Source organism: Ailuropoda melanoleuca, chromosome 3 (genome assembly GCF_002007445.2).
Source record: "Ailuropoda melanoleuca isolate Jingjing chromosome 3, ASM200744v2, whole genome shotgun sequence".
Taxonomy (NCBI): Eukaryota; Metazoa; Chordata; class Mammalia; order Carnivora; family Ursidae; genus Ailuropoda; species Ailuropoda melanoleuca.
Window position 1 is genome coordinate 17,004,321 of NC_048220.1, and position 21,180 is coordinate 17,025,500.

A 21,180-nucleotide genomic window follows, 5' to 3' on the forward strand; every position below is an offset into this window, starting at 1 on the left:
GCCAGCTGCTGGCCAATAACTGCCTCAGCTCCAAGCAGCCACCCAGTTTCTTGCTCTGTGGCCGCACTAGGAAGTTTACCACATGGATGTCTGCTTCCTTCAGGCTGGCTGGAGCACACCTCTCTGATCTCTTCTGCAACCAGCCAGAGAGAGCTCTACTTGTAGAGGGCTCACCCGATTAGATCAGGCTCAACCAGGATAATCTTGCTTTTGCCATTTGATGTATCATAATCATAGCAGTGATATTTCGTCATATTCAATGAGTTTCACCCACACTCAAAGGAGTTAGACAAGGGCGAGGGTTCATTAGGGCCATCTTAGAATACTGCCTGCCACAAGGCTCAGGAATATCAAGTAAGATGTGTTCCAGAAATTTGTAAATTATAAACACTGCTATTTGATTATAAGATTTCCCCCCCTTGTCACTTTGGAATGCTTTTTAAGTTGCTCCCAAACCTGTGTTGAGTCCAGAATGGTTGAAGATGTTGTATGTGAGATAACACAATAATATCCGTACCATGAGCCCAGGTGGTACTGGAAATTCAGGGTAGGGGGCAAGACCTGGTCTGACAGCTGACTGACTGACTGTATTACCTTAGACTAACTCCCTGAAACTCTGTCAGATTTCTCATCCTGTATAAAATGGGGGCGTAGGACTACACAATGTATAAAGTTAGCCAGCTCTAATATTCTATAATTTCTAAGACTAAATCATACTGCTCAAATTCAAATCTAGCCAAGTAACTCACAATATCCAAATTCATTAAAATAGTTCACAAAAGAATTTCATTATAGATGAAATTACAGTGATGTGATTTTAAAAGGAAAAAGGCAATTTTGTGTTTAAATGAATCCATTGCTATAGTGGTCGAACTTAACTAAATATAAATAAGGGTGCACAACTATATTTTTAACACTTTACATAAAATGGTGAAGAATATTGTCTTTAGATGACATATCTGTCCAGTTATGTTCAGAAGTGAATTTTCTCCAAGATATTAAAACCCTGATACTGTTTTACAATTTGAATTAACTCAATTGATGACAAGTGAATAACTATCAGAGGCAGCCCTCAAATATTATGAGTCAATTCACTGGCTACGTGTGAAGCATGTTGAGATTCTTATACACATTTTGGAGGTTTAAATCTTTCTTTTGTTTTTCTCAAATGAAGCCTTTTTGACTAGGATAATTATTCTCTTCTCCCCCCACAAATGAATTCTAATTTTAAACAGGTATTATTAAATCCCACTGAAATAGGCTTCATGCAGATGTATTTGTTAAAACACCCCTTTATTGACTGTGCACAATTATTAACAATTCACATTTCACTTTATCTACTGAGTGGAAGAGCATTTATTCTTTCATTAAAAAGTTAAGCCCTTAAGGCAGCAGCAGGGATGCAGAGCCTTCTTCCTATAAACCACACTGTCCAGTGAATGTAAAATGCTTCCATATTAATACAAAAGGGAAAAATTAATAAAACAAATGGATTTCTCCCATCCTCCATCATCCCCTTGCTGCTGATACACTCCTCTCATTTTATAAAATGCCAGCAGGTAAAGAGTTCCCACACTATTCCCATACTTCCATCAGTCAGAAGAGTAATGTCACCATTTATTGGGCACCACCTAGTTCAGAATGTCTGTAGGGATGGAAAAGGCCATGGTCATGTCTTTAGGAAGACGCCATTTGGACAGAGTGGGTGGAGGATCATGATGGCGTCCTCCGGCCTCCAGCACCTTGCTGCTCAAGTTTCTGGAGCTGCTTTTCAAGTTTTGAGATGTCTACTCGATGCATCATCAGAAACTGGCCATTCAAATGAAAGACGGGGATGTCAAATTTATACCTTTCATACCACGCAGAGTTTTCTGGAAGTGTGATGTCCACCTCCTGTAAAATAAACTGAAACAGAGACAGACTACAGCTCTGTATTTTAGAGAGCACAAAATGATACAACAGTTACAGTGCCAACCTGATGTCCAGACTAACTCTCATGTGGAGGGGTTTTGCTGTTGTCTGCCTGTCTGAGGTCCCAAGTGAACTCATGTCTCTGATTTTCACAACTTGATTGATTTCATTATATCCCTTATCTCTCGGTTTTGCTATTTTGCTATTACACCTATTATATTCAGTGTCGGGTCACTACTCCATTCCTGGTGAAATAAAATATGTCCCAACTGGGAAACTGAGAATCAGGACAGATGTGCTTTGCATAAGGATGGGAAAGACATCATGGTTCGCTACTGGAAAACACTTCCATGGAAATGACAGAGTAAGATAAAAGGAATGGGGACACAAGTTTAAAGAAAGCGTGAACATTGCACCTGCTAGTTAGTTGTGATTCATAAGAGTCAGAGTAAGAAAACCAGTTCTGCTCAGAGAAAAACACTTAGGGGTAATGAGTTTTGTGGAAATTAGCACTGAAATCTCTCTCTGAAGAATAGAAGGAAAACTTAAATGAAAAATCATTGAATTTCTTCCCAAAGAAAAGATCCAGGCAGATCATCTATACCTTGTATGCTATCCATTCCACATACATAAAGTCACACTGTATAATGCAGTTTTTTCCTGCTTTTCTAAAGTTTGCATCTGACCACTTGGCTGTTATGAAAGACCTCCATTAGTACCTGTTTTGCTAACTGAAATAAATCTGAGGACTTTTGTTTTTACGAAAAAAGGTGAAAAGTGAAGATAGTGTTTGGTGCTTGTTTTGCCATGCTAGAGGCAGTGCCTACCCTGAGCAGCCAGAGTGGCACCGCCGAGCTCCTTCCCTAAAACCTACACGCAGGATCTCAACACCAAGCCCCTAGAGCTGTGAACTGTGTCTGTGAGCATCTGTGCTTTATCTCGGTTTATTCTATGCATCTGTCAGCAAGAGGTGTCCTAAAGTGTCAGAAAAGCCTGAGAGAGGTTATTTTTTGGGTCTAGGAATGAAAGAAAAATTTTTCTCCATAAACTAATGTTAATTGGTTCTTTGCTTCACTCCACTTGGGCATATGAAGGTTGGCTAGGAATGCTCTACTTTCAGAGAGTGGAGGGGGGAACCTGTATTACCCTGTTTTTGTAAGGCTCCAGTATATCCTTGGCTTCATCACAAAGCGGGCATGGATCCTATAGGAAGGAAAAAATAAAGACATTAAATTCAAGGAATGGCATGCAGCCTGACAAAAACCACAAGAAACAGATTACACTTATTTTTAAAGGGCTTGTTTTTTACCAGGTTAATTATACTGTTTTATTTCCAAAGCAAAACATTGCTATAGAATCTCATAAATAGCTAGTGTTTCATGGTAAATGGGCTGTCAGCATTTTTTAGTTTTTTTGTTTTGATTTTTCACCATAAATAAAGCTATTTATACATATTTGTATACACACATATAATAAATTTAGATACTTACCTTTGTTACACATGTGTGTATACATTATACATACGTATGTACATATCACATATACATCCACATACATCTAAATGAATTACATACATGTATACATAGGTACATACACATATACTACGTTTAGATGCTTACATTTTTTGTTACTGGCTTTATCTAACTGATATCAGGGAAGATTATTTTTCACTGATTTATAGTCTTAGGGCTTTGTCCTTCCTGTGTCAGGAACACTTTTCTGGCCTGACTGACATCACCAGAATAGCTTCAAGTCTGTTTTGAAATGGAGGCACTGAGCTTTGCCTGCCTGTTTTTCCTCATCAGTCCACAGGAATAAACTCATTGAGATGAAGTTAGATAGTGATTGCCCCACCATCAAAAAGGCAGAAATCTCTATTTACTTCGGGTGATGATTGCACCAACTCTTTAATGGTCTGCCTGTTTTCTCATTGCAAGTGTCAGCAGTAGGCTTCCCAGGTTAATTCTCCACCAGAGGAACAAGCAAGTTTTAGTGCTGGTTGTTTGTATTCTTTAACCATCTAGTGGAGAAGTCTTTTGAGAATGCTGTGGATCTTTGGCAGATTTTAAAGTCTTCTCAGCCCTAGACTCTACGAAGAGCTACTAGCTATAGGTTCTCTTGCATGAGCTCAAAATAGACTCACCATCACTGATGCTTATATAAAACCTGCTTTTTAACATGACAGGAAGAGGTGAGCTGTTATGTAGAAGAAAGGCCCCTTCTCAACTCCCAGCTTGTTTTGATATAGGGACCCAGATCATCAAAAGGCAGTTGTTCTTCAGTAGGGTCTTTTTGGCGCCAACCTCCTGGTTCAGAGAATTAGGCTCGTCATTTATTACAAGCATCATCAAGAAACAGATTATGGATAGTCTGTGGTGTTTTAAGATAATCACACTGAAATTTTCTAAGAAAGTTTCAAAAAGTCAACAAGATTTTAAAAGCAAAAGCTGTTAGAACAAGAAAAGCTGAAGAAGTGCCAAATATACCAATGTTTTGCTTTTATGGTAAAAAACTTCAGTTGAACCTAGATCATGTTTTCTGTTTTGTTTCTGTAAACATGGACGTCGCTGCAAATTATCCTGCGTATATGTATTTTTATTAGGAAAGGTTCATCGACTTTTAAAGAGGCCTATGAACTGAAAAAGGATAAGACCCAGTGGTCCGGACCATTCAAACCTCCTTCTCTAGGATTTTCCACGGCACTAGTAGAGCGTACTACTCTATCCCTAGAATGGAATGGACGTTTGTTGGGTTGGCCATCCCACTCCCCCTTCTGGTAGCAGGAATGCTGTGATTTTGCCTCAGAGGAACTGCTCTCAGCATGTGGCTGACTGAATCATTGAACAAAAGGGGTAGAACACTTGACTTAGGCTGAGGCAGTCAGTGCATCTTATCCCTCTTGGCCACAAATGGCTTAGGGATTGGCCAATCTTATTATATGCCTAATGACACAAATCAAGGATTCAATACAAATTTTAAGCTAAATGGAAGATGAGTGTGGCTTTTTTTTTTTCAGATGTCTTTGATTAACTTGGCTATTGTTTAAACTGAAAAATAATGCAGAATAGTTATGCTGAGTGAGTGCCACTAGCCTTAAGGGCTGTTATTTTATTTTTTGTGGCTAATTCTCATATACATTTCTCATATGTAGACGCAGATGATGAATTATTTTTATTCCATAATGTCCAACAATGCAATATATACTTATGGATATGAAAAGCAGTTTAGATTAACTATTCTCAACAAGAAATTCAATTTTAAAAAACTATTTTAAACTTTGTTATTAGACAGCCATCAGGTATTTTCAGATTGCTAAAATGCCTGAAATCTGAAAAACGTATTAAACAAGACAACTTTTTTGCTTGAATTGGGAGTATTATTCACTAAGGTTAAGTTTATTACCCTGTGCTTTCTTTCTTTTTTTGATTATATATCACACAAAGTAATGTTAACTAGCAAAAAGAAATAAGTGATATTTATGTTATAAATTTCAGGGGGAAAAAGCTCTTAAAATTTTTAAATAGCTATGGCTTAAAACTCCTCTTAGGGATAAGAAAACAAGTACAGTTGTACTTGTCAATCCTTATTTGTGGCTTTCTTATTTGCAGATTTCCCTATCACTAAAACCTATTTGTAACCCCAAAATCAATATCTGTGGCACTTCTGTGGTCATTCACAGACATTCGAGGACATGCACAGAGCAGTGAAAAATCTGAGTCACCCAAAGTGCACATTCCTAGCGGAGGCTGAATAAGACAATGATCCGCCTTATTGGTTCACGTCTCACACTGTCAACAGGTGTCCGTTCATGATCTGCTGAGTGCCATGCTTTTTGCATTTTTGTGCTTTTTGTTGGTTTTGCTATTTAGAATGGTCCCCAGTCAGAGTGCTGAAGTGTTGTGTAGTGTTTCCAAGCATAAGAAGGCTGTGAATGTGCCTCATGGAGAGAATACTGTGTTAGATAAACTTTGTTCAGGCCTGAGATATGGCGCTGTTGGCCATGAATTCGATGTTAATGAATAAACAATATATATTAAATACAGTGTCTTCGAACAGAAACATACGCCAAACAAGGCTACGTATTGATCAGTTGACAAAAATGTTGTGGCCAGAAGCTCACTGGAATCTAACCCTGTACCTCCCCTGGGAGCACTGGTTTAGTATTCACCAATTCCCTGTTTGTAACAGAGCCAGCACAAGAATTAACTATATTTCTAACTGATATATTTATAAACATCATCTCTCTTCTGATAGTTCTTTGTTCCAATGCAGGGATCGGGTAACTATTAAATATACTAGTTTACCCACTGAAAAGTGGCATGTGGGTAGAAACCAGAGTTAGTACCACTGTAACTGCAACTGAAAAGTCAAGGGACAGGTCTGAGGACAGTTTATCCCACTGCTTTCCTTTCAGCGTTTCCCCACCTCCCTTCTTAAATGTACAACTTTCTTCACCTGACAATTTAACACTCTTTGTTTCTGAAGTAGTAATGTTACTTTTTCACTCTGTACCTTTGTAAATAAGGTCAGCACAGGCAGAACGTTCTTAGAGGCAGAGAGATTCCTCATGAGGAGTTGAATGGAGTATTTGGCAAGTTGCATGCTATTTCCTTGAAACCAGAACATCTTAATTCTGCCAAAAGAAAAATAGACCAGTAAACTTATGTGCCCTAGATTTTGCTGTTTATAATATGAACAGTAAGCTGCAAGCCTATGGTGGAATTTGGAGACTTGAGAACTGCTTCTTGGACTCCAGGAGTGTCAGAGAGGCCCAGATGTTTGGCAAGTCTTCACGATGTCTCAACAGTCACTGTATTCCAAACAAAACAGAATTTAGAATGGAAAAATATCCATATTTATGGATGAGCTGTGTGCCTAATCACTTGGTTTCTGCAAGCAAACTGCATGGGTTTGTTAATTTGAATACAAAATTAAATTTCACCTGCGATGGTGCCAGCATCCTGGTGATTCCCTAAAATGGGGAGGTCTCCTGAGATGGTTCTTATTTGCAGAGATAGCTTATCTTATTGGCAAGCATTCAACAACACACAGCCACCTTCACCGTAAAGGAACAGTAAGTAAGGAGCACAAGTACCCAACTGAAGGTTAATGCTGTCACTTAGGAGATCCATGACCCACTCTGCTGCAAAAGATGGGGAAACACAGAGCTGTGCTAAGAGGAACTAGAGAGGAGAATTAGGTCGAGTTGCCTTGTCAGAAACAAAAATCTACTCAGCTCCTTCAGTATTTTAAAAGGAGATTGCCATCATTTTAAAAAACATACACAAATGTACTAGTGTTACTACTGGAGATACTCCAATACGAACAGCTTGGTAATAGCAGCATGTCAAACACTAGGCTTTGAAGTTCCTCATCTTGCTTCTTTGCTCGACATAAGACAGCCTACTTATTCCTAGTTATTCTACTGAGCCTCCAGCTTTGTCCTTAAAACTACAGATATGATAATTTCACTTTTAAAAACACATATGCACTGTTGACTTTATCATGTATCAATATTCTCAAAATGAATTCATTCTTGGGAATCTTCATTTCTTAACTTTGCTGTACTTTCTCTCTCCAACTTCATCTCACTTTCCTCTCCCTTATCTTGGCAAGCTGCAGCCACAGAGATTCCCTTGAATACCTAAAGATCATTTCTTTATTAGGATCTCTGTCCTTCCTGTCCTTCTGCATGAAAAGCTCTTAAGTAGCCTCTCCTCATTTGGCCTGGGTCATGCCTTAGTGACTGCCTTACCAAGGTTGGCCAGCCCACCACACTCCATCCTTATGCCTTGTTATAGTTTTCTTTTTTCTTTTACTGCCTAAAACGATTTCTTTACCTCTGTGCCCCTCTCTAACTACAATGTGACTTCCATAGGGGCAGGTACTTGTTTGCCCCAGTGTCCCTGAGCATCTATAATTAGTTGGTACGTAGTAGGTGTTCAGATGTTTGTTCGAATATTTAAAGTATTGGAGTGAACCTTTCTTCAACTTTTTAGTCTTATCTCTGGCCCTGATCAGACAATGAATGTGCACAGCAGTCACTAATTGAGCAGAGCTCATGTCATAACTAAGGTTAGAATTTTTCAGGGTGCCCACAAGACTGTGGGCCAGGGCCCTACAGCTGGTCCCGACCCTTTCACCACCAGCTCTGATCTCTGCCTGCTCTGCTCCACAGAGCATGACTATATAAATTATGTGCTAATCTCTAGTGCTGACTAGGCTTCTTAGAGTAAGATTAGCCTTAAACTAATTTCAAACAGAATGATATGATTTTAGAGAAAAATACCAACCCCTATCAAACTAGTGTAAAGGCCAGAGGACAAAAAGATTGGATTCTGATCTGTGAAAACAATAATCTTTCCTTCACTCTTAAAGTTGTAGCCTTCCGCTTCTCCCTGGATCTCCCAGCTAACTAAATGATCTCGATAACTCATAAAAGGGAATGTGATGAGCACTTTACAAGGATCTGCTACCCGCCATTATTCCAAGATGGAAAGTGGATCTAAACAATTTCACAGTATACTGTGCCACTCTCAACTAAGTGTTAAGCCCTGCTATACACATTTTCCATAAATTCGGCGGAATCAGCAACTCCAATAAGTGATTGTGATCGGAGACAACAGCGTAGCATGGCTTTGTCTACACAGGATATAAATGAGGGGGGAAAGTAGAGTATTAGCCATTTTTACACTAGGTAAAAATTTCTGCATCCTTGGTTTCTATAACCACAGTGGCACATCTTCCTAGGGAATAGAATTAAAGGAGCTGTACTATATGGGAGAAAGAAAACAAAAAATGGGTTTTGTTAAAGACGGAAAGATAGCTCTTGGAAATGAGAAGGATTGGGCCATCTATGGCAGTGACCTAGGACTACCACCAGGAGAGTGAACTGCAGCTACGTGCTTTTGGTGGAGGGATTTAAGATTTATTGATGTCTGGCTGGCAAGGAAAGGAGAACTTACTGCTTTTACCTAGCTGAGTTGAGACCGAGGTGTTAAGGCTTTAAAAAAAAAAATTCACATTCACAAAGGAAATCTGCTTCAGTATTTCCAACATGACAAAACACAGCATGTGGTCTTGGTTGCACCCAAGACAAATAAAACCTGTCATAGTAAACAGAGTTGCTATTCATTCCAGATTTGCTGGAATATTTGTTCACCCAGCCCAGAGAGCTGAGTCTTCAGTGATGCTGCAACCATTCTTTTTAAAATTAGTTCTCCTTCTACTGTTAGACTCCACTTCTACCTTTTCCAGCGTACTTAATCACTTAAACATGGCACATTTGTTTACGGAGAAATGTATTAGCATTATGCAGTTTTACTACCTGCATATTTTCCACATGTCCTAAGGCACATGCATTTTACCACACTGTTAAATTAACTTCTTTGTAAGCACTGTGTTAGAATATTAGAGTATGATATTAAAAAAGCTCCCTATACCTCTCCTAGACAGAAATAAGATCTGAAGGCTAAAATTCTGAACACTGGAGTCCACTTAGTTCTAGAAATAAATGAAAAATGATACACTCCGATTGCAACTTTATCATACTCTTCTCAGAATATTTTACTAACTCTGTAAACCCTAACACTAGTGCTGTCAATGTCACACTCACTGAATCATGCCTTCTTGAAGTAAAATCTTTTTTTTTTTTTTTTTTTTTTTTTTTTAAAATTTTTTTTTTTTTTTTTTTTTTTTTTTTTAAAGATTTTATTTATTTATTTGACAGAGATAGAGACAGCCAGCGAGAGAGGGAACACAAGCAGGGGGAGTGGGAGAGGAAGAAGCAGGCTCATAGCAGAGGAGCCTGATGTGGGGCTCGATCCCATAACGCTGGAATCACGCCCTGAGCCGAAGGCAGACGCTTAACCGCTGTGCCACCCAGGCGCCCCTTGAAGTAAAATCTTAATACAGGCTACTCTGTCAATGTGACATTTTCATTAGTCCTATTATCTTTGAGCAGTATCTCAGCATTATAAAAAAATACTCTGAAAGGCGGTTTCTGCCTGTTAGCTCATGACTCGGGAGAGGACAACACCTTTTTGATTATGTCATTGAATTTAGTCATGAAACTTGTGTCCTTACTACACACAGACACAATTTTATCCTTTGTATTTTGTTACATGCCTCTGTGATATGAGCAAAAAGAACTGTGTTCATAATATCAAAGATGCACAATTGGGTCACCTTTGTCACAGACCAAAAAAAAAAAAAAGTAAAAGGCATAAGACTGGATTTAGAATGTGCCTAAAACAAATTCCACAGCCTAACAATAAAGATGGTGACTCCTGCTGTTTCAAGTCCACTGCTGCTCAGGGGCGGGGATCAGCCTGACAGAGAAAGGGAATGCTGGCTTTTCAACAAACTGAGGCTGACTCCAGTGGTCTTTATGGCAGAATCAAATACAACATGGGGGAGGACTGATTGGACCCATTCAGTCCTCCTTGAAGCAAGATAAGGAAGATAACTTTATAGCATTTTCCCTGTGAGGCACTCAAGGGCATACCATTAAAGCAACTGATTACAGTACAGAAAGAAGCCAGGGTCGTTGGAGCCTTTATTAAGGATTATTCATTTCTTGCATGAGGAGCTGCCCAGACTAGGGCTGCATATCACTTAGGTAGGGCCCCTGGATTCTTCAAACACTGTGTGTGTCTGATTAGAAGGGAAACAACATTGTTCTCGCCTGAGTAGAGAAACTGACCTTCACTGACCAGAATTTTTATTCATACGAGGAATCCTGTAGCACGCCGAATCTCCAAGCTCACATGATCCCTCATCAGCAAGCTGCAGTGTTGGTTCATGTGCAAAATGAAAAAGTCTATATAAGCCCAGGTACTGCCTTGGTTATTAACAGGTAATGTTGGAGCTTCTTCACAGGAGTATAATGTAAATTTAATGCTGAGCTGACATTAACCAAACACTATTACAGTAGCTCTTGCTGAACGCGTGTTCCATGAGGAGAGGCTCAGGGCTTCTGTTTAGTCATTTGTGCCATGTGAGATGTTAAGCCCTCATTTCACATTCATTACCATCTAAGTTAACGTTCCTATTTTTACCCAAGTGACTAGAAAACTCGTGTGTGCGCGCCCGCATGCACACACACACATACACCACACACCTCTACTGGGAACAAAAGCCCATCATTTTAGATTACTGGAAGTTTATATAATGAGGTGAGGCTGCTCTTAGCAGACTTGTCTGGGTCACTGGGCTTGACCTAATCCAGGGAAACAGGGACACATGCCGCCTCCCTGGGGAACCTCTGTGTCCCCTGTGTCCAATCCTCCTCCTCTCCCAAATAAGTGGGAGCCTAGCCTGGGATGTGGGTGACAAGGAGAGGAAGCATAAAGGGACATCACCAAAGCTGAAAATGAAGCAGATACTGTGAGTGTCAACCCCAAGGAGCTAAGCAGGGAAGAATGAGGCTACAGAATAGAGATGAGGAGTGGTACCCTCACTCACTGGCATGGGTGGGACTGCAAGGGACTTTCTGGCTCCACGGCCTCAGCAGCCAGAGGACCAGGCCAGGCGAACTGCCTCGAGAGGTGGAGCCAGCTGAGATGAGCTGTTGCCACAAAGATCCCAGCTAACCACCCACTTATACATGGTGTCATGCTCAGCTTCATTCTTTCCTTCCTTATTTAAGTTGAGGTATAATTAACATAACATTTTAATTAGTTTCAGGTGTACAAACATAATGATTCGATATTTATATATATTGTGAGACAATCCCCAGAGCTTTCATTCTGACCATGGACTTGGACTGCTGATTTGATCCCACATAACACATGAAACCATGAGTAACCCTCCATCATGCCCCAGACCTGGGGAGCAAGAAGCAGCCTCTCACACCACACACCCACCTCACTCCCCGTAGCTTCTATTTCCAGATTTCAAGCCAACAGTTTCACCAGACAGGGGGCCAGAGAAGGCAGTAGAAAATCAGTCCCAAAAGGAATGACCAGTCACATGAGTGCCTAGGAAACCAAACCCCATTTTCTTTCCCTTCAAATTATTACCATGACAGTGGGATTTCCAAGTATCTGGATGTCTCTACTCCACTGTTTACACTCACTGGTGCTATGTTAATTTGCATTCCACACACTGTTCTATTAACTTTAACTGTTTGAAGTGTGGGCCTTGCCAATACACTAAGATTACAATTTCACTGAAGGTATTCCAATCTACCACTTAATATATGTGTTCTGTCCCCATATCCCACCTCCTTCAAATTCTCATTAAAATTAAGCCATTTTTTCTTCCTTCATCCTGTTTGGTGTTTAGCCCATTTCTTCGCTTCCAAATAAAACCCTCATATGGAGAAGTCACCTCCACATACTAGATGCAAGCAACAGGAATAATAGAGGGATATACATCAGTGGATTCAGGAGAAGGGAGTTAAATTCTTAAATGAAACAATACAAATACAGGAGGGATTGCAACCAGGACATCTAATGGGCACCTTTAAGTGCTGTAAGAGGAAGGAAGAAAGGAGTACTGTGGGCTGAGATCAGAGATGGTTTCACAAGAGCAGGATCCCAAGTCATCTAGGATTTGGATATGTCCAAAAAAAGGGAAACATTCCAAAGCTGGCGTGACACAAAGGTGTTGAAGTAGGAGTGCCGTGGTCTGTCTGATGGGAGGCACTGAAGGGTTTTGAACAAGAGAGTGTTGTGATAAAAGCAGTATTTTGGAAGACTGATCTAGCAGCAGTATGCAGGACGGACGTCAGAGGAAAAGAGAACAGAGGTGAGAACGAGTTAGACGTCATTTAGGACAGCCTAGGTGTGGAAGGAGAGTCATCCATTTATTCCACAATAATCTGATGTTTTCCATGTGTTAGGGGCTCTTAGAGGTGCCAGGTGCAGTGGTGACCAGGAAAGCAAGGTACCTGCCCTCCTGGGGTCCGTATTCCAGTGACATTAAGTCAAACAATATCAGAGAGTGACAGGTAGAGGAGTGGGAGTAAGACAAGGTGGTGTGATGGTAACTGAGGCAGGTCCTTGAAATAAGTACTCTGAGCAGGTTTAGGGTTTGCTGAGACTAAAGGCTGAGAAGGTACAAAAATCTGAAGCAGGAACATTTTGGCGAGAGGAATAGTAAGTGCCAAAGCTTTAAGGTGAGAACAACCTGAGCTTACTGGAAGAAACAAACAGGACCATGTGGCTGGAGCAGAGTAAACAGTGACAGGAGACAAGGCTCAACAATCGTCTGTGGGGGGCATATCACCTAAGTCCTCACAGGCCATGCCGGGGTTTTAATTACAATTAGATTTAGAAGAAGGAAGTGACATGATCTCAGATACACTCTAAAAGATTACTTCAGCTGCTGTGTAAAGAATGGATTGTGGGGGTGGGGGATAGGGACCTCCATTAGGGGGTCACTGCAGCAGTCAAGGTAAGAAAGGATGGTGCTGTGGACAAGGACAGAAACGAGGCCAACAGAATTTGGCCATGAATTGGATATGAGGAATTGAAGATGCAGTGAGGACAACTCCAGGCCTTAAGCCTCTGGTGGGTGGCAGTGCCATTAACTAAAATGGGGACAACTGAGGCAGAAATAGATCGAAGAGTATACAGGCCCGATAGCTCCGTTAGGGACAAGTTGGAGCTCATGGAGAGAGTGGCAGGAGAGGTTTGGTATTCAGGAGAGAAGCTAGGGCTGAAGATAAAAATTTAATACTCCATCAGTTTAGGAACTGTATTCACAGCTATGAACCCAGATGAGATAATCTAAATAATACAAAAAAAAGAAGAGGGCCCAGGACAGATCTCTGAGGCAATCCAATATTTAGAAGTTGTGTAAAGAGGAGCCAGCAAAGGAGGCAAAGGCAAGGCTGGTGAGGTACAATGCAAATCAGGAAGGTGTGTCATCACAGAAACCAAGGGAAGAAAGTGCTTCCAGAATGGGAACAAGGATGGTGGAAGAATCTACCACAAATCAGATGGGATGGGTGTGAGGTTGCTTCAAAACAATGAAATCTTCTAACCAAGGCCTACCCCTAAAGTGAACTACCTGTCTCGTTCTTGTCTAAAATAACATCTTAACTAAAAGTGGGTATTTCTGGTGAGGATGGAGGCAGTGCGTTGGAGAAGAGTGAAGGCAAAAGTTGATTGGGTATCTTCAAAAGAGATAGTAAATGTAAAAATCTCTTATCAGTTACAAAACAGAATAGAGAAATCAGCCTTAACTTTATTACTAAAATAATGCTAAAAGTAAGGCATTGTTATTAATAACGGTGATGATAAGGAGTGCCTGAGTGGCTCAGTCATTTGAATGTCCGACTCTTGGTTTCAGCTCAGGTCATGATCTTAGGTTCTTGGGATCGAGCCCTGTATCAGGCTCCCTGCTCAGTGGGGAGTCTGCTTGAGATTCTCTTTCTCTCTCAAATAAATAATCTTAAAAAAAATTATGATGATGATTCTCTTGACTGAAATGTGCCTTTACTGGGCTCAAAAGTAAGATTTAAATCTCTACTATAGCAGTCTCAGAAATAAGGAATTGCAAAACTGAAAAATATTTCAAACAGAAGTAGCTGAAATTTCCGACTATGGGTATTACTTAAATAGGACTTTCTAAGACAGGAGATTGCTGATTAAAGAACCAGCAAATTTATCTACTACTCAGGATGTCAATAAGTGCAACTAAGACTGGATATCTAGACCTGCTAATATCCTGGCACCCAGTACTGGCTTAGCTTCCTCAGGCTTCAGAAAATTACAGAACAGGACACTGAAATCTAGTTTTCGAGGAGTCAAGGTTTCCCTTTGATAAGTTTTGGACAGACCCTTCTAGTTGCCCTTCCCAATACCTGCCTTTATATTTTTAAAGATTAAAAGGTTCATCTATTTTACCAGTTGAGGACATCAACCCATGTATATCAAACGAGCTGCCTAGGTAATGGTCAAGTTGGATTGCATTGATCCGTCTTTCAAGACAAAATTTGTTCCAAAATAATTTTGGACGACTTGTGTAGAGAGGTCAAAATAAATGTGATGTAAATAAACACAGCTCCCACAAGTCATCAGTCAGGGGAATTAAGCACCAATGGGATCATTCCTCATTTACAGTTTCAGAGTCACTCTTCATATCGTTTCAGCTGCAATTCACCGTGTTTGAATTCCTGGGTGCACTTCTGGCTGAGGACTTTATAAATATAAACCCCAGACAGGCAACTCGCACTGGTTCGTTCTGAAATGCTGGGCAGTTCCTCATCTGCTTCAGCTTCAGCTTCAGCGGCTAGACAACAGGAACGCTAGCCCTTGTCCTGTTCTCATTTTAGAGACAGGGAAAAACTGTGCCCACAGGCTTTGATGTCAAATGTCCTGCTGATCGGAGAAGGGGCATGACACACTGAAGACATACCACGGCAACAGACCATGGCTTCAAAAGGCCCCAAAGAATCTGTAGTAGTTTGTAACTGTAGGAACCTAAAATGCTGGGCCATTTAAAGAGGCCCAAAATACACGCAGAGATCCAGGCAGAAGTGTAAAGGCGCTGGCTCACTGCACACTTGCTTCTCCAGCTCCTCAATCATAACTGGGAAGCCTTGGCATCAGAAAAGACCCAGTAGAGGAGGTGACATTAGCGTCGCCAGGCGCTCATCTTGCAACTGTTTGAGCATCTGAGATGGCAAGAGGAAGAATGATGTCTTTTTCTCTTACTGTTTGACACGTTTTAAAAATAATTTTTAATGGCAGACCCTCATCATCTCTGTATTCTTCTCTACATCCAGAAACACACTTGTGTTTGCCTCCCAAGCTGACAAATGTGAAGTGGAAGGGGAGAGGAATCTTTAGTGTAAACAAGAGTTTGTTTTAGAATCTTTGGACCTTAGCAGTCGCACTTTCCAGATCATTGCTTTAGAGGAGTCTGTTCGGTAATGGGGTTGGAGCACATGAAAATGTCAGGGGAGGGTTTCCAGAAAAACATTCAGCTGAGAAAATGAAAATGAAGATGCTAATCAGAAACAGTAGTGTATTGCTACTATACACTCCCTTTAGCACCCCGGGGGTCCCAAAGGGATTCTGGACTATTTCCTGTTAACACAGTAGGGCTGGCACACACTGCACCCCTCCTCTCATCCCAAAGACACTGAGTCAGCATCTGGCCTGGAGCCAGAGAGGCATATTCTGAATTCAGAGTGTGCAACAATGTTCAGTACAATTACGACATAATGGCTGCAAAGCTGTTCCTGAAAGCCAAGAAAACCTGAATAATGTGGTTGGGTTATATCATACATGAGGGCTTAATAGAGTTTAAAAACCAATTAGAAAATTCCTTCATTCCATAAAGATGGCATTAAGATGAGGGCAAAATCATTCTAGTTTCAGGGATAGGAACAAAGTGCGTAAGGACTTATGCTGACTCCTTTCCACATTATCCTTTTTAACGAAAATGACCCATCCCCTTTGAAGATATCTGTGATATTTAATGCTGACCCAGAAAGAAGACGATTTCATTAAAACATCTTAGTTTTATTCTGCCCAGCTAGGAATGCCAGTTTCCTTGCTATTTACAAAGCACACAATCCCATTTCCAAAAACAACTATTTGCAATTCAAACTGTCCACCCAGGCAAGGTCTTCCATTCATCACTAATACCCCACCATTTCCAATTCATCTTGACAAAGAGGCGAATTTATCTTCATGACCACACAAGACCTGAAAGATGTTTCATTCATTTTTAGCCATTTTGTAGCAAATGACTTTGGAAACTTTGAGTTACTAAATTTGAGCATTTTCTTGGACTTGTCATAAACAATACCTAGGCCTGGTCAATCTGAATGTCGGGAAACGTTCTCTTGAGGTCGTGCTCCCACAACCTTCAGGGATGTCAGATTCTACAATCCTCTGGATTCTGTTCTGTTGCTTAACACCTATCATGGGATATCCTAATATTTTGGAACTGGGAGGTGACTTCGAAGATCCTCTTGCTTTATGGATAAAGAAGCTGTTTACCTGAAGCCTTTCATATTCCATTTTTTGGTTCATCTTTCTGTTTTTTCTCCTTAACATTTAATGGCTTATTTTTATACATAATGAGACCAACAAAGAATTTTCAGAACTAGAAGGGATCTCTAAGTTCAACTTCCTTTCTTCCAAAAAAAAAAAAAAAAAAAAAAAACCTCAAAAAGCTTTATTATACATAAATCCTCAGAGGATACCAAATAACTGACAGCACTTTGTGTTTAAGGGTTAATTTAAGGATGGAGAGTGAGGAAAGCCTCTGCTTCAGACAGCAGAATTCTTCTATTTTAAGAATGAGGTTCTGGTCTCTGAATCTAAGATGATACAGATTAATTTCATTTTTGAACCTGGAGAAACAGAGCTGAACTTGGATCTTTTTTTATTCTTACATCCTAGGCTGCCTCAGCTGACTGAATTTCTATTAAATAACACTATCGTTCTCTTGGATGACTGGAAGAACTACATGTTTTAAAAAGTAAAAAAGTTAAAAATCAAGAACTATGTGTTTTAAAAAGTAAAGAGTTAAAAATCAAATAATTCAATCTCATGTCCTTCCTCTTGATTAACCTAGAAGCCATTTCCCCGTGATTTCATGATTAATACAAAAAAGTACAGGAACAAAGAGAGGAAGTTCATTTGTTTCCAGTAGAAACGTTCTGGTTTCTGCTGCAGTCCCATTGGCAACAGCAGAAAGCAGTGTATCCCACATGCCTGCCCCATTACAACACAAAAAGCTGTCAACTTTGAACTCCTTGGGAACATTAGCAAAGTAGAAAAGATGACTGTGGCTTTCTTTCAATAGTACCCGGGCAATGTAGCCTTAAAATAGTGACCATATATAGATTGTCTATCCTTAGGGAAGCACCAAACGAAGATATTAGTGACCTAGGTAAACTCAGAATTTGGTATACCTTCAAAAGGATAGTCTTCAAATATTTGCTCAACAGGTCTTTGGGTGAGGAGATGAGGATGGCAGGCCTGGATGGAGGGTGGACACAGGGATCGTGGAGCCTTTCAGCTTGCTGATTCCATTCAACACAACCAAGGCCCTATAGCTGATCAGGTCGTATCTCTTTGGAAGGCAGTTTGGTGACCACCTAGAGATTCTCAGACATGTACTCCCTACTCCAAGCTGTTGATCAAGGCACTGATAACTGCAGTACTTATAACTGCATCTAGTAACCTCTGGAAAGGTTATTGTTTTATATTCCTTTTCTCTACCTGTTGCTCTCCCAATCATGTTATAGATCGCCCTTCAGGGACACTGTCTTTTCATTTCTATAGAATGTACTAAGTGTTTGCAATGCGTCAGGCACTGTGCCGTACTAGAAATAAAAGAGTGATTAAGATCCCTTTCCTGCCCTTAAGGACCTCACACCTTGGGCAGAAGAAAAATTTACAAACAATACAATGCTGCAGGGGAGAAGCCTATAGCAGTAAAATGGTTGCTACCAGATACTAATGGTGAAATGCTCTGGAATCCTGGGAGATGCATATCTTTTTAAAATAGGAAGGAATTTTGAATTTTGCCTCTATCTCTAGAAACCTTATCTTTGGTAAGGATTAGAATAAAAAAAAGAGTGATGTTTCCATGCCTCCAGGTTCCTGTAACTGTAACTGGAATGTTAGGGATGTGGGATAATGATCTATGAGAAATTTAGCCCAAATATTTCATTTTGCATATTCTTTCTCAAGTGATTTTGTCCCTGAACTTGCTATGTGATACTACTAGGGGAAGGATGAAGGAAGCCTGCCTAGTCCCGGCTACCTGTGTGGATCCCTGGATCCAGATGGTTTCTTCCCTTCAAAATAATTGCAAACAAGATTAAAACTGCATGCAGGAACTATCCCAGCTGGCTTCTGGCTTCCTCTGATGTACACTCCTTGAATAAAGCAGTGGCAAAATTAGATTTAAAATAAGGAACATAAAAAACCTTAGTACTTGTACCATATTACCTCAAGGTTCTGCTATGTGTGAAACCCCAAACCCTGGCATTAGAGTAACTGAATATATCAGCCAGCTAGAGTATGCACATGTTATGAAATACAAAAACTTAAAAAATAACTTATTTTGAAGGCATATCTCCACATTACCTCCAGGTACTTATGAGTAAAACAGAGCCAGGCATCTGGAATAAAATAGAAATACAGTCCAATAAATTCCTGAGTTGGAAAATCCTCATTCCTATTACCTTACCTGCCATCAATCCATCTAAATAAAACCACATAGCCACCTTTTCCTCTAGTGAAGGAGACAAAAAAATACTGATTCTTCCTCAGCAGGCAGCCACTACCGACCACAGCAAGTATGAAGAAAGAAAATTTGGGGAGTCCACCTGTCTAAAGCACCGCCAATCTTAATTTTCACAACTGGAACTTTCTGGTTCCACACAATTCTTCAGCAGAACGGGACCCAGGGTATTAGGCTATGACACTTCACACAGAACCATGACTTAGTTCTGCCTTACCCTGATGTTACAATAATCACTCAGTATTTGCAGGGGAGACATTTTTTCCCAAGTGTTTCAAATCTCAGTGTATACAGCTCCAAATACTGGCAGAGTTTTTCATACACATTTTCATAAGCAATTCTTCATTCATATAATTACTAAATGAAACTGTGGCCTGTAATAGACACCCCAGCTTGTATAGCACCATGCACACTGAGACATGATTCCAGTGGCTGTTTAACCAAGGCAATGCGTAGTTATAGGAGCCCTGCTTATGTTGGGAAATGTGCTAGAAAGTGTTGGGGGTATAACAGGTGGTAGACACTATTCCTATCCTGGAGGAGCTTATAGCTTGGGGTCAAGCTGGGCCATACTGTGTGTGTGTGTGTGTGTGTATGTATGTATATGTGTATATATTTAAAGTGCCCTACAGTATGAAGTACTATATGAAATAATATTAAGAAACAAGAATAACGATCATTCTGGCAAAAAACCTTGTTAAAGACAACATTAGAAACAGGGCACTTGTCTATTCCCAAGGCTAAGTATTTGTTGAGAACTGTACAGTCTCTGATTTATTCTCACACTGTTCACCACCCAGGGGGCCGCTTTCGCCAGTAAAGCAGGGAGGAGGTCGAGAAAGCCCCGGGACTCACAACGTTCCCTACAGCACCTTTCAACCTTTTCACCCCCAATTAAAGGTCAACATGGCTGCTCAAAAATATTTCTTTAAAATAAAGACAGTCATCTCAGCGGGCTGCCAATTGAAATTATACTGCGACTTCACAGAATTAATTAAACCCGGGACGGGGCATCTGTGAGAAATTGGAAGACGCGTCAAACTGAGCTGTTTTCCGCTTCCTCTTAAAAAGCTGCCTTTTCCCGCGCGTTACTTTGTTCACTTCCTAGAGCGCCATCGCGCGCACGCACACACACACACACACACACGCGCGCGCGCGCGCGCGCGCGCGTAGACACAAATGCCTATCATCTCCCCCCGGAGGTTCATGGATTTATGGCTCCCGGTTTAATTAAATTCCCTCTAACGACAATCGAAATTGGCAGCGTGTGGCACAGCGAAGGCTTTGCGTTCCCCGCCTCCCGCCCGTGCGCCGGCTGGGCGGGGGGGAGCCGGAGTCCCCGCCGGCTGTCACCAGGTCACCCGCACCCACCTGAGCTGCCCGCCGCCTACGTCGCCGCTTCCGCCCCGAGCCCGGCACTTCCGCCCGAGCCGGCCCGGCCCCCGTCCCGTACCTCGCACTTCCGCCCGGGCCAGCCGCCCCTCTGGCTGCTTCCCTGGAGCTCACCGCCGAGCGGGTCGCCCCTGTGCAGGGTAGCCACACCCGGGCTGTTCCTCGGGGGAGAAAAAAGAGATGCAAAAACCAAGGCCAAATGTTAAAAAAAAAAAAGTGCCCCGGCCCGTTTGGGGATCACTTAATAAGGAGCCAACTTCGAAAATGTGCAGTTCAGGCTCTTATAACTCATCTCTGCGTTCATTCATTTATTTAATGTTTTGTGCCTTCTTCCCCTAGGTCCCGGCTGAGCTAGGTTATGGGGAACAAGATGAGGACTGAAACCGGCAGCTGTATCCTCCCCAAACTTAAAGTTCTGTAAGCAAGTCACACATTAGGAAGTTATCCTTTAAGTAGGCCATGCGTTCAGTGAGCTAAATACATCGAAAAGAAAGGAATGTGAACCTATGAAAAGATGGAAATGATCTAGTTGAGGTAGCTTCTGGGTTGGGGTGTGAAGCGCCAGGTCCGGCAGGAACAGAGCTTTCCAGACCTGCAGAAGGGTGGGACTGGAAGGAGCTAGGCACCAGCAACGCACAGAAGACTGATTAGTAT

The 21,180-nt window shown here is 41.2% G+C and overlaps 1 protein-coding gene across 4 annotated transcripts; it reads right to left on the reverse strand.

Moving 5' to 3' along the window:
- Positions 1 to 1,300: 1,300 nt before the first annotated feature.
- Positions 1,301 to 20,625, reverse strand: C3H5orf63 (chromosome 3 C5orf63 homolog). 4 transcript variants are annotated; one of them, XM_034655950.1, is made up of 6 exons: positions 18,978 to 19,012; positions 18,652 to 18,766; positions 17,795 to 17,861; positions 6,424 to 6,544; positions 3,058 to 3,114; positions 1,301 to 1,905 (listed from the first exon to the last, which is right to left on the reverse strand). In XM_034655950.1, exons 4-6 carry the CDS (start codon positions 6,535 to 6,537, stop codon positions 1,714 to 1,716), a joined length of 363 nt encoding a protein of 120 aa, XP_034511841.1. In that variant the 5' UTR covers positions 6,538 to 6,544; positions 17,795 to 17,861; positions 18,652 to 18,766; positions 18,978 to 19,012; the 3' UTR covers positions 1,301 to 1,713. The 4 variants fall into 4 exon arrangements, with proteins under 4 accessions (XP_034511841.1, XP_019653957.1, XP_034511840.1 ...); XM_019798398.2 differs by lacking the exons at positions 17,795 to 17,861; positions 18,652 to 18,766 and adding an exon at positions 20,506 to 20,544; XM_034655949.1 differs by having other exon boundaries at positions 17,795 to 18,766.
- Positions 20,626 to 21,180: the final 555 nt, after the last annotated feature.

Bases quoted from the DNA above. Each gene is read 5' to 3' on its own strand.
- C3H5orf63 (XM_019798398.2), bottom strand. From the start codon at position 19,012: ATGCCTGGCTCTGTTTTACTCATAAGTACCTGGAG. The intron at 6,545-18,977 runs GTAATGTGGAGA...TTCTTTTGGCAG, and splicing joins TTACTCATAAGTACCTGGAG to AATTAAGATGTTCTGGTTTC. The intron at 3,115-6,423 runs GTACAGAGTGAA...TCCTTCCTATAG, and splicing joins TGCTGACCTTATTTACAAAG to GATCCATGCCCGCTTTGTGA.